The following is an 18,416-nucleotide window of genomic DNA, read 5'->3' as shown; positions in this document are numbered from 1 at the left end:
GGAAACGTTGTGTTCAAAGTTGCATCGTTTATTGACAGTAAGAAAAAGTTGTGGTCGAAGCTAAATCGTTTGTTAGCAGTATGGGAAACGTTGTATTCAAAGCTGAATAGTTGATTGCCAGTAAGGATACGTTGTCATCAACGCTTAACTGTTTATTGGAATTCAAGTAAAATATTGTGATCGAAGCTGAATCGTTTATTAGCAGTAAGGAGACGTTATAATCAAAGCTGAATTTTTTATTTCTTAATGAATATTACTACAGTATTTACAACAATACAATGATAATATAAATAATTTTTTGGCACTTTCACTAAAACACTCTTAGTAATACTGTGTTTACATTCCTCAGTGATTTAAATTCCTCAATTTAAAATGTTATTACTATTTGTTTAAACTTATTGCAGTTAATACTGCCTTAGTGAAAGTTCTGCACCTTCTGTATTATGCCACTGTCGGTTCTGAAACATAAATAATTTCAAGAGAAACTTATTATTACAGTAACACACTTGGTCGTATTGTATTATATTTTATATTTTTGTGTGAACAGATACACAAACTTAAATCTTGAAATGAGAAAAAAATAGTGTCAGGTAAAGAAATAAGTACCAATATTAAAAATATTAAAGAGAGTGAGTGAAAATAAAACATTAAAGGAGGAATCAGAGAAAAGGAAAATGAAATGTAATATAAGTTAATCATAATATGACACATCTTCCGTTATTTTTTTCTAACGTCGCGTGAATTGGTTTACTTAACATTTGCTCTTCTGCCTACTTTTTTGGCGATTGTGATAAAGAATCCTGTTCTGAGGTTGGGGCACCTTTTTCAAAACTTTTTAACTGAAGACCTCCCCGTAATAGTGGTGTAACGAACAAATTTGTAATCACGTTTCTGGAGAAAGGAAAATAATTTCGGGGGCTTATTTCGTTAGGCTTATATTTATTAGCAGAACGATTTTATTAGTTTATTAAGCTATCGGATGCAATCATTTATTGTTGTAAATGGATGTTTCAAAACTACTTTTTCCACCTAAGTCACATATTTGATTTGAGGACAATTCGTCAAAGATTTTTGGTCCAATTCTATTTTAGTCCAATGGAATACAGGTCCAGAAGGACATTTACTCCAATATGACTTTTTGTCCAAATTAAATTAATCCAAAGTATAATTTTGACCAATCTAAATTGTATTTTATTTTTATTGGGTTATTTTACGACGCTGTATCAACATCTAGGTTCCTAAATTGTATTGCTCTTATGTATTTCTACATGGAAATCTTAATATCCTGAAAGACTTCTTCAGCTGGCTTAACTTTTAAACTTTAATATTGCTCAGAAGTATGTGGAAGTCCGGTTCTCAGTCTTGTACTGGGGATATTGCAGAACTAAGGAGAAGAATGCGCTCTTGATTACGAACATACCGGCTGTTCAAAGAAGTCCTAATGTTTATTTAGCCTCCGAGAAGGCATGTGATATCCTGTTCGTTCTGCCTCCGCTCCTCCTTCAGGGAGTCAAAGAATCTCATCCTTTAAACCAATTATTTTTGAGGGCGTTGCATGTACATTTTCTTGTGCCCTTCTCTTTAGGTTATTTCTCGCTTTTCTAACCTTCCCGTCCACGCCGGATGTATGTACTGTATGTGATCATCCTTACCGTCTTTGTGTACTATGATGTTATCTAAATCGGTAGAAGTGACGCATCTAGCATTGCAAGTGTCACGGAGCTCACATCGCCGATACCTTCTGGTCTTACTTTTGTTAAAAGAATGAAAACTTGTAAGATGAGGCATTGGTTTTTCTCTGTCACCCAATAGAATTTGTGCCATATTCAGAACCGGAAATATTAATGAAAAGTTACTCAAAATTTTAAGTCACTATGGTAACAGTTATATTATTGTGAAACAAAGTTTAAATTACTATCGTTACGTTCTTTCTTTCTTTCTTTCTTTCTTTCTTTCTTTCTTTCTTTCTTTCTTTCTTTCTTTCTTTCTTTCTTCAACATACAGTAGAATGAACTTCATTTCTTATGAAAATTCAGAAGAGTGCTTTTCGATAACTAAGCAAATTGAATGAGATTTATAAATTGGAGGAATTAACCTTCTGGACGAATCGAGTTATGGATGATATTTATATATTGGACGAATTTCCCCTCGGGACGAGTCGAGTTTTGCACGAGATTTCAGTTGGACGAAAAATTTTGGACGTACTGCCCTGAAAGCACATATTTCATTCATTAATTGAAGGGTTCAAAGCCATAGTGGGCCAAACGCCACATATTAAAAACGAAGGAAACAAGGGCTAAAATTAAGTGATTACCATAATTTAATAAAACATATAGCATGTAATATAAAGTATGAACATTAAAACTAAATGGCATATCAATTTTTATTAAACTATGGTATTCAGTTAACTTTAAACCTTGTTTTCTCCGTTTTTAATAAATGGTGCTTGGCCCACTATGGCTCTGAACCCTTCAATTGATGTCCTTTTCCGGGGAGGTTTTCAATTGTATGATTTTTAAAGTTTCAGTAGTATCTATGAAGTTAGGTTTTTAACACCCTGTATATCCTGCTCATAAATGTATAGAGCAGAAAGATATCGTTAGACCAACAATAAGCATGGAAATTACAGTCAGTAACACCAATGACGACGTTTATAATAAAGACGGTTATGATTGCAGTCTATCTCTTTACTTTCCTGTCTTGTTTGCAGTTCCGCAAAGTACTCTGTTCTCTTTAAGCCAGTGGCCGGCAGAAGCTGCAGTTATGACGTAAGAGCCAGTCAGACCTCAAGAGCTTGGAAGAGCGAGCAGTTGAGTCGTATTACTGTTAACACGCACCAGCGCAGTGGCGTCAGTGCAGCAATGATACGACAGTTCTTGGAGATAAATTGATGGAATCACATTCCTGTATTTTGCTAGGAAATAACTACTCTGCATTCATGATGGCAACATTCTTGGCAAAAGTCCCCGTCATTAAAAGAACGCATGTTCCTTGCAATGGCTAGTGAAATCCTATATCTTAAGCCTTAAGCTTACCATTGATTCACTGAGAGTATGTTCCCTAGCTTCACTTAACAATTTATCTTTCAATTGCTGCAGCAGTGTTTGTCGATATTCTCCCCCATATTTGTCCATAATCATTTGTGTGGCGTACAGAATAATGGCATTGTATATTGAATTTTTGTACATGCTGAAACAGCTTGCCACAAATCAAACACTTCGCCATTCCTCCATACTCCATAACACAGTTTGATCTCGACAAAGCATTTAGCTTGGGCACGATAGTGACACAAAGTGATGGTGTGTTTCAAAAGTTGAAATATACTTTGCATACTACTCACCAAGTTAGGGCCTAGATAGTTCAATCTGTATATTGCGTAGGAAAATGTCTGTTAAAAACACTTGAACTGTTTTCAAGTTTCCGAGTAGACAAAGTGTTGTAGTACTGCTTAAATTATTTATTTCTATATTTGTATATTTATAGCAGTTTCGGAGCCTCATTTACATAATGCGAATGCTTCTGCAGCTGGCTGTATTATGAATTTCATATTATTATAAGTATATTCAATTTGATTACAAACCAAAATATTTTGTTACATTGATTTATCACGGATGTACAGTTTTGTTTTCGTACAAATATATTGTATTGTGCTGTTCCCATACTACCTCAGACGAATGGATCGCGCTCTGTCATTGCATAGGCGCCGTACCACCACTGTTCAGTTGAACCTTCTCTCCTCGCAATGCTCAATATGCAGAGATTGCCGAGCAAAAAGCGTGGCGGCTCCGTGGTATGACGTCACAGAGCACGGAACATGCCGGTCACTGCTTTAAGCAAATTAGTAATTACTAATTGCAATGATAATCGACTGCTTCACAAGCGATAGTGTAGACTTGTTGTTGGAGGTTGCTACCTTCTGCTTTTAATTCACGTCATGTAACCCAATTATAGTGCTAAACTTTCTACACTACAATGGCATATGGAGAGACAAAAAAAAATATAGCGTAAGTAAGACTGAGGGAAAATACGAGAGCCATGAATTTAATTAAAGTTACAATAGCTATTGTAAGATCGGATATTAAAAGAGAACTGAAAAATCAGACATTACAACGATAACAATAATTTAAAATAGACAGGAAATTTCCTGGTCCATATGAAGAAAAGTAATTTAGGATATAATTATGCAAAGTACTAACTACAACATGTAGAATCCGAGATAAAAAAAATCCACCTAGACTTAGTTAAGATGTTTGGAATCATGAAACCAGGAACAATATACTACTCTAATGTTGTATATGATATGAACCAACATTTAAGTAATTGACTTATGTCATACTTACCCAAACACTGCGTTTTGTCTTCTGAGCTATTGGACCCACTAGGAGCTGAAAAGAAAAGAATAAGTCAAGAAGACAATAGAATTTAAATTCGTATCTTCGGCATGGAAAACCTACGCACTATTTCGTGCATTCAGAATGGATAGGTTACACTAGTTATTAAAGAAAGCAAGCAATAAAGGATTGGAGTTTTGTTTTTGGACAATCCAGCGTATCCTGGAACTTGACATTTCCAACACTTCGGAACTACGTACAGGTTCCGTCATCAGGGTGAGACCAGAGAGGTCGCCTACTCTGTGGGGCTTGTTACGCCAGGCGGACGACTAAACCGTGTTTGTTCATTTGTTTACATGCTAACATTAATCAAGGGTATATGAATAAAAATACACGGGAAGTTACAGATCGATAATGACGTAATCCACGCCGGCCATGCAAGCGTGTCTCGATGCTTGTGCTCCGACCGGGAGCCGAGCTGAACGCTCTGAGCAACAAATTGTGAATCTATTTCCCCGGCCTCCAGATGCAATAAAATTTCCAATTTATGTCAACATAGATGTGATAATTTAAGTTATAAATGTAGTATTTGCAAAGTCAGGACAGAGTCCTCGTGGAGGCCCACCCAGCATCGTGAAGCACTTGGGGAGCTACAATAGGTAGCGAAATGCGGTTGCGAATGCCAGGTATAACGGCTGGGGGGATCATCGTGCTAACCACATGAAACCTCAATTCTGGTTGGATAATCGTCCACCTCTGCTTCGGCATGTGGGCGTGAGGCCAGCAGCCGGCTGGTCGGTCTAGGCCCTTCACGGGCTGTAGCGCCACGGATTATTATTATTATTATTATTATTATTATTATTATTATTATTATTATTATTCACGCATTGTATTCTTCACCTGAGATAATTAGGAACATCAAATCCAGACGTTTGAGATGAGCAGGGCATGCAGCACATATGGGCGAATCCAGAAATGCATATAGAGTGTTAGTTGGGAGGCCGGAGGGAAAAAGACCTTTAGGGAGGCCGAGACGTAGATGGGAAGATAATATTAAAATAGATTTGAGGGAGGTGGGATATGATGATAGAGAATGGATTAATCTTGCTCAGGATAGGGACCAATGGCGGGCTTATGTGAGGGTGGCAATGAACCTCCGGGTTCCTTAAAAGCCAGTAAGTAAGTATTATTATTATTATTATTATTATTATTATTATTATTATTATTATTATTATTATTATTATTATTATAAAGAAGTCAGGAAAGGAGAAGAACTGTCAAAGGGAAGTTGAATAGAGACAGGTGTACGAAAAGGATACCCATTTTCACCAACCCTGATCAACATCTACTTGGAGGATTTAGTGAAGAATTGTTTTCAGAACATGGGAGGGGTGATAGTAGGAGGAAGAAGAATAAAGTGCACCAGATTTGCTGATGATAAGTCGTTGTTAGCAGACGAGGAGATAATGCTAAGGTACATGCGACTGGAGCTAAATGACAGCTATGAGCGGCTTCAGATGAAAGTAAATGCAAACAAGACGAAGACCATGGTTATCGAAAGAAAACTAAAGAGGGTCAACTTGCGAATTCGATATGAAGTAGTAGGACAAGTGAACAGCTTCAAATACTTGGGGTGTACTATAACCAGTAACATGAACTGCTGCCAGAAAGTCAAAAGGAGGATAGCAATGACAAAGAAAGCTTTTAATAGAAAAAGGAACCTCTTCTGCGGACCTTTGGAAAAAGAACTAAGGAAGAGACTAGTGAAGTCATTCATGTGGAATATAGTACTGTATGGATCAGACACATTGACATTACGACGAAGTGAAGACAAAGAAGTAGAAGCATTTGAAATGTGGATATGGAGAAGAATGGAGGGTGTGAAATAGATAGACAGAATAAGAAATGAAGCTGTTGGAAAGAGTGGGTAAAGAAATAATAATCCTGAAACTTATCAGGAAGAGAAAAAGAAATTGGTTGAGTCGGTGGCTAAAACGAAACTGCCTACTGCCTACTGGAAGGAATGGTGAACGGGAAAATAAATATATTAATGGATAAGTGAGTAAATAAATAAATGAATGTTATCACTATCACCATTTGAAGTGAAGAGAAACATATTTTAAGTGGTATGTCTTTACAATATGTTGTGGTAACTACAGTCCTCATGTAGATTGGAAAGTGGTAATATTAAAAATGGACATCATTCTATACATTTGCCGCTCTTGTCTCTTATTAAACCAACAAACGTAACTGTCGATTTACATTCTTACGATATAAGCGTTGACTTAAATGAGGATAATAATATTTCAGTTAGTGCATTACGTATTGAATAACATGTCTTCATAAATCTTTACCTTGTTAAATTGCATAAAAATGTTTACAGATATAATTTCTTACATAAGGAGGGCTGTAGTCAAACTTATTTAACAAATATTGTTTTGATTTTGGCATTATTAGATACGTTTAGGCCTAAATCTACCCAGAAATGCTCTTTAAAATTTAAATACCAACAGATGCATATACAGAGTGTAACTCTTGCCCCTATTTTTCTGTTTAAAGTTATATAGTCCCACACATTCACAGGCAGTGCCGTAAATACGAATCTGTGCTCCTTCAGCCGGCATCCGTATCACTCGTGGAGGCAGTTTCGTACCTACAACTAACTGTTCCCTTGTTTATAAAAGTCACCAGTAAAATAGGGGTAAAACATCTGGATTGTATACAGGTAGATTTCCCTAAACGAAGGTCACCTGAATTCCAATGCCACCTCATAAAATGCAGTGCTGCATACATTCCGAAAAAGTAGGGGCAAGAAAAACATCTGGTATAGTAGACTTTAAAGTAACTTTATCGGAATGTTAAATTTTCTTTGTTTAAATAGGCTACATTGTTTTCCAAAACTACTGGGACTACAGTCATGAAATTTCTCACACAATGCAATGTAACCAAGATGTAAAAATTTATTCTAGCATACTTTAATAATTTTACTTAGAAATAACTATTCATCCGTCACCAGCATTGCTTCTAGAGCAATTTTTGTCAAAATTAAGACTTTTTCAAAGATATGTTTATAGAAAAACATTTTTCTAACCATTAACATTTGTATTTAAGTGGAATTTTATAAAAAGTTTCAGTCTCTATCTTAAATATTTTTGGATAAAAATGCCTCTGGGTTATGAAGTGTATAAAAAGTGCAATAAAAGTTCATACCATACAATCAATAAATTTTAACACAATGTAAACATGAATCCAAATAAGTATACAATAATTATACTTACGCTTTTAAATTGTGGAATTGTAAAGAATGATTGAAATATGACTCCGTCTATTGCAATAGTGTATTGTTAAATGACTATGAACTATGAACGGTAAACTGTGAACTATATACGGAGTGTCCCAAATTAATGTATACACTCTTTGAAATACTATTTCACAGCAAAGAAATGAGATAGAAATACGATTTTTGCGGTTTATGATTCAGAAGGCAATAGAAAGCATAGAAACATGTTCTTCTGTTTATAAACAAACATGGCGGTGCGAATACTGAAGTGAATACTGAAATGTTATTGGAAAGTGGAGAATGTTGTTGAGGTTCAACGACGTTGGAGTGTTGAATTTGGAATACAAGCACCAACAAGGTTAACTATCACAAGAATCCGAGACAAGTTTGAAGTCGACGGAACAGTGCAAGATGTGTTGAAAGGACGGTGCGGAAGAAAGAGAAGTTCTACTGATAACGAGAGTGTTGGTTCTTGAACATTTTTGATGAAAGGGAAGATTTCAAGACGTAATTGTTTGGTCAGATAAAGCCACATTTAAACTTAATGGCACAATTGTATGTACTGGGCTAACGAAAACCCACACATCTTTCAAGAAAAGGCGTAACAGTAACTTCCAGGAGTAACAGTATGGTGTGGTCTGTCTTCCAGAGGATTAACTGGGCCGTACTTCTTCGAAAGGACTGTCACGATGAGAAATACCTGCAAATGTTGGAAACCACGATACCACGTCTAATGAGAATGGAAATGGGTTTTACTTTCAACAGGACGGGGCTCTAGCTCACTTTCACGCCAATGTGAGGAATTTTCTCGATCGCACACTCAATCAGAGATGGATAGGACAAAGAGGAAGTGCTGCGGATTTCCCGCTACGATCTCCGGATTTAACCCCTCCAGACGTCTACCTATGGGAAGTTCTAAAGGACACAGTGTACGCCACAAAACCGCAAACACTGAAGGAACTCAGGGTTCAGATTGAATATGCCTATAATGATATTCCATTAGCAACAATCCAGTTGGTATGTCGCTCTGTTGTACATCGTTGTTGGGAGTGTACTGTGGCGGAAGGGGGCCATTTTGAACAAGTACGGGCTTAAGGAATACAAAACGGAAAAATCGTATTTCTGTCTCATCTCGTTGCTGAGAAATAGTTTTTCAAAATGTGTATACAGCAATTTGGGACCTTCTGTATAGTATATGTAATGTAAACATAGCATGTAATATTGCAACACTTGTACAACATTGTCTTATAATGTATTTAAATCATAAGTTTTAGAATTGGCTAGTTGATCATGCATTGTATAAAGTAGATAAATTTTTATTTTTAATTTGTGGATTTGTAATGTATATTTTAAAATTGTGGATTTTAATGTATAATTTAAATTTGACTCTGTCTATTGCAATCGTGTATTGCTAAATGACTATGAACTATTAACTAAGGACTTTGAACTATATAATATATATGTAATGTAAACATAGCATGTAATACTGCAACACTTGTATAACATTGTCTTATAATGTATTTAGGCGTAACCTTTATAATTGGCTAGCTGATCATCCATTATGTAGAGTAGATAAATTTTTATTAATTTATTTTGCGGATTGTATTGAATATTTTTAACTGTCTATGCATATTCCAATCATATTTTAGTAACAGAAGGCAAATGACCAAAATTGAAGATCAATTTAGTGAATACAAATATATTGATATAGGTGTACCGCAAGGAACAATTTTGGGACCTATTTTATTTCTAATATATGTTAATGACCTGCTAAATATAAATTTAGAAACATTTAATGGATCTGTATATTCATATGCGGATGATACAGTAGTTATTTTCAGTGGTTTTTCTTGGCAAGAAACATATAGAAATGCTAATAGGTGCTAATATTGTTAAAAATGGCTTAATTCCAACTTCCTTTCTTTAAATATATCTAAATCAACTTTAGTTCCTTTTTCGTTAACAGCTGCCAGTGTTCAAAATTTAAAATTTAGTGATGAATATAAACTAATAATACACAGTGAAAATTGTTTAGATCCCAAAAGTTGTAAATGTCCACCATTGAAAGAAGCCAAGCATGTGAAATATCTGGGTATCATTATTGATCAGAATTTAAAATGGCCTCATCACATTACTTATCTTTGTAAGAGGCTTCGTAAAACAATTTATAAATTCGTTAATCTTCGATGCTACTTACCCATTAGAGTTCTACGAAATGTTTATTTGGCCATTATTCAGTCTATCATTCAATATGATATAATTGTTTGGGGTGGAAGTACAAAAAATTAATCTTAGTCTGTTAAATTTACTACAAAAACGAATAATTAAAATTTGTTTGAAGAAACATTTCGATTATCCAATTAAATTAATTTATTCTGAATTTAATGTATTTAATATTGAACAAATTTATAAGCATACGCTGTTAAAATTTTATCATAAAAATCATAATAAGTTTGTATTACAGACACATAATTATGACACAAGACGGAATATTAATTCAACATTAGTAGAACCTAAAAGTCTCACATCTGCTGGTCTAAAGCATAGCACTAATTTTGGCCCTCGATTGTACAATGCTTTAACTAAATTACACCCAGAACTTCTAACATGTAACCCACTAACATATAACAAGAAAATTAGAAACGTGTTAATATCTTCAATTTGATTAAATAAATTTATAGCCTATGTGTATGAATTAATCAACCTATATTATATTTGTATTCTATAATTTTTAAATATATAGTCCTACTTTTCACGTGCAATATTATTCTTCTCTAGTGTTAATATTATATTATATAATTCCATTGCCGCTGTAATTTAAATTTTAGTTCCTATTTTATTTTACTTATTTATTTTTATTATTTTTTTATTTCCTATATTTCTCTTATATTAATATTGTATTATATAATTTCTGTAACTGTAATTTTAATTCTATTTCCTATTTTATTTTATATTATCTTATAGGCCTATTAATATTATATCTGAACTGCGACCGAACACGAGCGCTGCTCATTCGGTCTCAAATTTTGTTAATACTACTGTATCTCCTTTTTTATATTGTTTGTATTATTTTATTTCTATTTCTCTTGTTTGTTTGTAATTATATATTCTTTATTCTGTATATTTAAATTTAAATAAAAAATATATTGCAATATTGTACTGCTAAATTACTACGAACTATGAACTGTGAACTATACATATATGTAACGTAAACATAGCATGTAGTATTGCAACACTTGTACGCAATGGAACATGCTGTTTTAACATAACTAAAAAAAAGTACCCTATGTGCTGAAAAAGTGACCTAAAGAAATTCACTTATAACGGGCATAAGAAATTGCAACTCTCTGCAATGAAAACTGTATTAATGGAAAAATATTTTGTAACTGACTGCATTTTTGCCTACGTTCCCCTTTTACCTCTAAAAGACAATCGATAATGTGAACTTTTGTGTTGCCTCAGATAGAAACTCTGCATCAAGCCGACCTCCTTGACATGACATCAGTCCAACCTTACGAACCGTACTATGATCGTGAGTAACTTGGATTCTACAAACCTTAAAATGAATATCTCATAAATCAAAACTTACGATTGATGTACTGTCCGATGGACTCGAGCACTGCGTAGCTTCGGATATGGAAGAAATGTTTGATGCCGTTATCCCCAGCAGATGCCAATGACTCCAAGTGTAACAGCCTGGTCTGCGCCACTCCAATTGTGAAAAGAGGATGACCAGCGGCTTTTATTTTGTCAGCTGCTGGGGTCCCGTCCGTCGTGCTGTCTCCATCCGTTATCAGAACTGTAAACACGACAAAATCAAACAAAATTGCAAGCTTTCGTTTCGAAGTGCCGACATTTTACCACTCGCATTGACTGTTGCAGACGCAGAAGTTCATTTAAGTGCTTAAAAACATTATTCCATTGCTTCTGATGACTTAATAGACTCCCTGGTAGAGGGGCAGAGAAGGCCTGACGGCTTTATTTCTTCCAGGTTAAATAAATAAATACTAAATACTAATTCTTCAGCAACCAAAATCAATAAAAATAATCTTGACCTTATATTCAAATCAAATACGTCATAAAATTCAGAAATTGTTAAACGTTTATATCTACTAGTGCAGTAAGCAAGAAGCAGAATACGTTTTCAAGTGCTTTCCATAGACAATTGAAGAGCTTATTTCCAAACTCCACCTAAGTAATTTTCAAAAAACGTATACAACTGTTGTTCTATTTTAAATGTAATTTATTTTAACTGAATCCGTTACGTATTGTTGTGTATAACATACTAAAGCAGCGATGCAGAACTCCGCTCCAATTGGAGCATACGTCACGAACCGCACACGTCATTCATCCCTGTCCTCAAGGCCACGCGACATCCACATGACAAGGTACAGAAGATTTGTATTCACTGTAAAGAGGTGGAATTTGGAGCAATATCGGTCGGAGAGTACTAGTTTAAAGAGCACTGGAAAAAAATTAATACTCCTGTATTCAAAATAATCACAAAGCACGTTGTCTCATTTGTGAACAGTTTATTGTTATAATTATTATGGTCGGAGAAACTTTCGTCATTTTTTCCGTGAGCACGAGTTTGTTGTAATCCGCCACATGGTTGTAGACGAGTCACGGAGAAGTCATTCAACGTCGGTGGACTATGGAAGGGGAACCAATGCTTTCCCCATGCTTCCACCTCTATCTCTGTGAATTTTGCATCCCTATACTAAAGTATGAAAAAAAAAAAAAATCTTTTAGCTTTAAGGTCCAAATGACTTCTCTAATCATAATTTTTTCCAGAAACCAATTAAGTTATTATATTTAAGGAAAAAATTCACAGTAATGGACAAAAATAAACTAGTTTATGTTAATTACACTTGACTTGAACAATTTACATTCCCAGGGAAATTAACGAACATAATATATTATTGAATATTGAACAAAAATCTTTCTTTTAGTGTCAGTTACGGAATACCTTATAGGAATGGTTCCTCAGCACTTTGGTAAAATACCTGACCCTCTTTGCTCTCGGAGGGTACAGTACTGAGTGCCTCTTCATAGAAAGCTCGCTCTTCGTCACTGACGTCCACAAATTTTATCAGTACCGATAAATATTTGATGTCATTTTACTTACACTATGGTCATACTGGCAATTCAATCTTGGTGGACGACGGGCTTCTTTACTATTTCTGGCTGTTTGTTTTTTTCTTCTTTATCCAGTTCCGTCATCTTTAGAACTTTTTCTTCCCTTTTGACTTTTGAAATCTACTACTGTACTTCACCTTCCATTTTATACTATTCAATAAGATAGTCAAATTGTAGCAGTTACACTCCCAACGGTTTTCTTTACAATAACTATGGGCTAACTTTAAAATGTCAAAATCAACAACGATCAGAATTGTGCAGCAATCAATGAAGTCAGAGAATATAGGCTACATGTATTCGGAATTAAATTTTTTTCATCACTTGGGTGGGCTTTGGAAGAAAATGGAATTTTCCCAATATAATTTTAACGTAACTTAAGGGAATTCTGATTGATATTATATTGAAGCACGTATCGATAGCTCAGAAACAGACTGTTCCAAGTCCATTATACTATTTCTTTTCAGGAAAGCTATTTTAACCTCCTGACATTCAAAGCTTCATGAAACAATTTGGAATAGCTTCATAGCAACCTTATGGAGAAGAATATTTACGATTTTGTTCGATTCATATATGCAGACAAGAACTGGAACACAATGAAACACAGATTTCTTTCTTATAAAAAATTGGACTTAGAACAGTCTGGTTCTCAGCCAACGACATATCTAATTCTAGTAAGAGATATTAACACAAAAAGAAAAAAAAAGTGACTTAGGTGAAGTTTGAAAGTAAACTTCTCAATTTCAGAACAGTTTTCTTACATCATAATAGTAAATTAAGCGAGTTGCACAGAATTATGAGACACTTACACACAAGTGTGAGATTATGGATGGCATAATTGTTGATCTCGTTAAGAGCGGCATTCAGAGAACTGAGAATGTCCGTGCCTCCGGCTCTGTAGTCGATGCGGTCCACAGCGCTCAAGAAACTTGACGTAGAGCTCTCACTCAAGCGAATCCTCTCCACGGCGGTGCTTGAAAATGTGATTACACCTGCAGAACGATTTTCAGACAGTCTGAAACACAACGTTAAATGTGGTCGTAAGATTAATAAGCAGAGAGAATTTTCTATTTTAAGGCCTACTTATGTGTAGTACCACTACCCTAAGCTTGCCGTATCTCTGGCGTGACAGCCCATGAAGGACTGCTGGCCTCATGTCCACATGCCTAAGCAGAGGTGAACGATCAACCAACCAGTACGGGGTATATACCGGTAAGCATGACAATCTCCTACAGCCGTAACAGCTGGAATTCTAAACCTGATTTTGCTTGCTAGCTACCGTAAAGGCAAACTCATAACAGGCTGGTCGGGCCAGAGGGTGGGTGGCGAGAAGTTAAGGCTCCCACCTTTACAGGCAATTGGCAAGTTAATGGCACTAGGGATTTCAATCGTACATGCCTGCCGCTTTTACCTCCAAGAAAATGTCCCTGGTACTCATTTCCGTTAGAGGCTGAGTAGACCCCAGGACCATAGTGCGACCGAAAAGGTGATACCAATTGAAAAATCCTTGACTCCATCAAGAATCGAACCCGCGACTTTCCGGCTTTGCAGCGTTACGCGGCTACCGCGCTCCCCTGCTAGCTAATGTAACTTTTAAAAATTCATGACGATACTGGATGGGCACTGGTCCCATACAGTGGCAGAAATTTCATGAGAAAATTCTTTCCCTATGAGTAATCGAACCAGTGCTGATTCCATAACGCGAATCCAGGCGTGATGCCCTAAACGACAACGTTACGGAGTGGGACACGTTTCCAAGTTTCTCGAGGACGCTTGCAGCTGTAGATAATATTGATGACCAACTACGAAATTAAAATATTTTTGTGGCTTTAAATTACAGCATCATTTTATTAGTATTATTATTATTATTATTATTATTATATATGACATTATATTATTATTATTATTATTATCTTATTCAGTTTTTTGTGTAAAATTGTAGCGTACTTTGTAAATTTGTAGTGTTTTTTGTAACGCAGTTTTAATCTTGGTTGAGTGTTAGAGAAGGCCGTATGGCCTTAACTCTGCCAGGTTGAATAAACCATTATTATTATTATTATTATTATTATTATTATTATTATTATTATTATTATTATTATTATATTCTATACAGTACACACAAAGTCTCTTCTTGATCTTCATTTAGTTCATGAGTGTGTGTCTTATTAATTTCTTCAGAAATGTCATATCTGACAAATCCCCGTTCACCATTGTTGAAATTAAAGGAGTAAACTTAATGAACAGTGCGAGGTATGAAACAAACAAACCCAAAACATAAACATTTGCTTTGAGAGAAGATTATTTGTGAAAACAAACAACCCTTGGACCGTAAACACAGAAATATACTTTTAGCAAAACCTATTCCCCCGAAACAACGGCAACATCTCTGGCTTCATTGTCTGTTTGGTAGCCGGAAAGTCAGGCGTAGAGTCGTATAACATTACGCAACTATGCATGTAGATACTGAAATGGAAACCTTAACTATTTAGTGTTGAACATCTATTATCAAAGCATATACTTTTTTTTTTAATTGGGTTATTTTACGACGCTGTATCAACATCTAGGTTATTTAGCGTCTGAATGATATGAAGGTGATAATGCCGGTGAAATGAGTCCGGGGTCCAGCACCGAAAGTTACCCAGCATTTGCTCGTATTGGGTTGAGGGAAAATCCCGGAAAAAATCTGAACCAGGTAACTTGCCCCGACCGGTATTCGAACCCGGGCCACCTGGTTTCGCAGCCATACGCGCTGACCGTTACTCCACAGGTGTGGACAAGCATATACTTCTGGATGTATCATCATCATCAGCAGCAGCAGCAGCAGAGCAGACTTAGGATCTTTAGATGACTGCTTCAGTTATGGGATTAAAACAATGTATTTAAAGAATTATGAGAAAAATTTTCCTATCCATCTTCTCCATGGATGTCTTCTACTTCTTCTATATTTGGCTTGGAATTTAAATAATTTCTCAATTCTTATTCTTTTGAATTCCTTTCATATTACATTTATTCTATTACTTTTAATTTTTTATCAATATTACCTACTGTGGAATCAGCTCATAAGAAACTGAACTGAATGAAAATTTAGGTATATATCTTTTGCAAGCATGACTCACCAAAGTTCAAAATAATATATTATATCCATAAAGGGCTCTAGTCATACGATAGTTCTTCATTTTCTGGAGCAGATATTCATTATCGATATCTAAATTTAATTTTAAATTGTACGCCTTTTCTTTTTAATGTGTTATTGTGAGGAAGTTATAAATGAATGAGTGTATGGATTTTATGTTTTCTAATGTGCTGGTTGTCATGGAGAAAGTTTTTATTTCAAAGCAGTGAATTAAAACTTTAAATTCTGTGCTGTGAATAAAGCCACTGTTTAGGTTGCTAAGGACGCTGAAATAAAGGCCAGGTTAGATACCTATCATGGATAAAAATATAAATACAGGAGTTGACAGTCGCTCACATAGGCAACTTCCGGTATTTGTCGAATAAAGTAAAATAATATTATTAGGATAGGTCAACAGCAGATTGTCTAATAAAATTATGTTTTAATCTAACACTATTATAATAATACCACAGTCTACGTAGTATATACAGTCATGAAGCTTGAGTTTTGAGGGTACTAGAAACAATAGACTCTGCCGGTACTATTTCGCATTATCTGTAATGAGGCGATAGTAGCAAACCTAGTGTTTAGCAACTACCTTAGGATGCATATTTACTACGTATTGAGCTTCGTGACTTTATATACTAGACTGTGATAATTCTTCAGTCGTACTCACTCGAATTTGGAAATGATTTTCTTGACGAATTCCTTTGTCTTTATGAAATCGGATTCCTGAACACTTCCCGACTCGTCTAGAATGAACAGCAATCCTGCCTTTACGGACAGTGTTTTGTTTAAGTCATCATCTATGTTCTCGCCAATGCACACAGGCGCTATGAACAAAAAATAGACGAATATTTAACAACAGAAACAATAAAAGGCAACAACAATAAGGGCAGTAACATGAAAAGATATTAATAACGAAAGCATAAATAATGAAAACACCAACAATAACTGAAATATTAACAATAACCGAAACAGTAATAATAATCAGAGCATTAACTGTAACGGAAAAAGTAACAATGATTGAAACATGAACATTAATGAGAATATTAGCAATAACGGTAACATTAAGAATAACGAGAACATTTACAATAACTAAAACATTAATAATGATCAGAATATTAACAACAATAAGAACATAATCAATAATGGGAACATTAACAATATCGAGAATATTAGCAATAAATGTAACATTAACAATAACTGGAATATTATTTAACAATAACTGTAACATTAGCAATAACGAAATATTTACAACCACGAGAAATTTAGCAATAACCACAACATTAACAATAACTAGAACATTCAACAATAACGACAGCAATAGCACATCAACAAGAATTAAATCATTAACAATAAGGAGAACATGAGCAATTATGAAAACATTAACGTTAACAGGAACATTAGCAGTAATAATACCAAAGAAATAATGCAAGAAAGAAAATAAAAAAGGACACGAAGGAATGAAGTGAACGAGAAAAATAGGAATAATTGTGTTACGAAGAAAATAATATCACGAAAATAAAAACAAAATGATAAATACATGGATATAAGGAAACACAAGGACAGAAATAAAAATATCAATAAAACAGTGGAACTAACTAGAACAATCGTAAAATAGGAAACAATTGCTAGAAAAATAAAAGTAAAAATGTCATGAACTTTAGAACTAATAATAATAATAATAATAATAATAATAATAATAATAATAATAATAATAATAATAATAATAATGAATGTATAATGACTTTCCATACTTACGCAAGCATATGGGAATGTTTTCCCCATTAGAGCTGTTCCAGCCATTATCTGTGCACTCCACGAACGCACTGCCCTTCAGTTCGAATTCACCATTGCACTGCAGACTGCATCGGTCGCCTATCTCAGAGGTATCTTTGCCACAGGAAGCTGGCTGCCAAACTCCGTTTCGGTTGTCAGCCAGAGGTGAGCATTCTGTAGAAAGTAAACATTCATCTTATTGTAAATTATCTCACGATACATATGTAATTCTTCTTCAAGCTTCAAAGATAACTGAGTTATAGGCCATTCGTTATTTCGTGGAACCTACTTGCGCGTGAGAGGATGAAAAAGTGGACTGGGATGCTTCCCTCCTCGCTCATGCAACAGTGTCGTGTGTGAAAGTTAGCAAAGGCATCTAGGCCTATATCGAATTTTTATGTTTAAAAATAACGCCAAAATTTTGTGAGGAGAAGGCTGTAGGTTCGTGGCCCATTTCTTCTAGGGCTCATCCCAGCATTTATCTTAGAACCTTAGGGAAACCACGGAAATACCTTAGGCAGGATGAGTTATCAATTTAGTAGACTAGACAATTGGCTCTTTGGTGAGTCTATTGAAGTGTCACTTGATCTGCGAAGAGGGCACTATGTAGTTGGGTAGGGTGAGTGTTATTGCTACAAGTACTATAATAGCCCGAGTTAGAACAAGGTCATTTCAGCAGCTATCTAGCAGCTAGCAGCCCTCTTCCTCATTATAAGATTCTACGGCGCACGCATCATTTGGTTTCACGAGATGAATTAACTATGATATAGTAGTG

General features: G+C 35.1%; 1 protein-coding gene across 1 annotated transcript in view; it reads right to left on the bottom strand.

The window, feature by feature from the left end:
• Positions 1 to 221: 221 nt before the first annotated feature.
• Positions 222 to 18,416, bottom strand: part of LOC138694613 (cochlin-like) — a 40,132-nt gene continuing 21,937 nt past the window's right edge. The window contains exons 3-8 of the mRNA XM_069818530.1: positions 17,624 to 17,815; positions 16,536 to 16,692; positions 13,557 to 13,762; positions 11,201 to 11,410; positions 4,341 to 4,385; positions 222 to 458 (exon numbers count right to left, since the gene is read on the bottom strand). Of these exons, the coding sequence (XP_069674631.1) occupies positions 442 to 458; positions 4,341 to 4,385; positions 11,201 to 11,410; positions 13,557 to 13,762; positions 16,536 to 16,692; positions 17,624 to 17,815 (827 nt within the window). The 3' untranslated portion in view covers positions 222 to 441. The remainder of the gene's footprint in view (positions 459 to 4,340; positions 4,386 to 11,200; positions 11,411 to 13,556; positions 13,763 to 16,535; positions 16,693 to 17,623; positions 17,816 to 18,416) is intronic.

This window comes from Periplaneta americana, chromosome 2 (genome assembly GCF_040183065.1).
Source record: "Periplaneta americana isolate PAMFEO1 chromosome 2, P.americana_PAMFEO1_priV1, whole genome shotgun sequence".
NCBI lineage: Eukaryota > Metazoa > Arthropoda > Insecta > Blattodea > Blattidae > Periplaneta > Periplaneta americana.
Note: the sequence above shows the minus strand (reverse complement) of the source record. Positions and strands in the feature narration are given on the sequence as shown.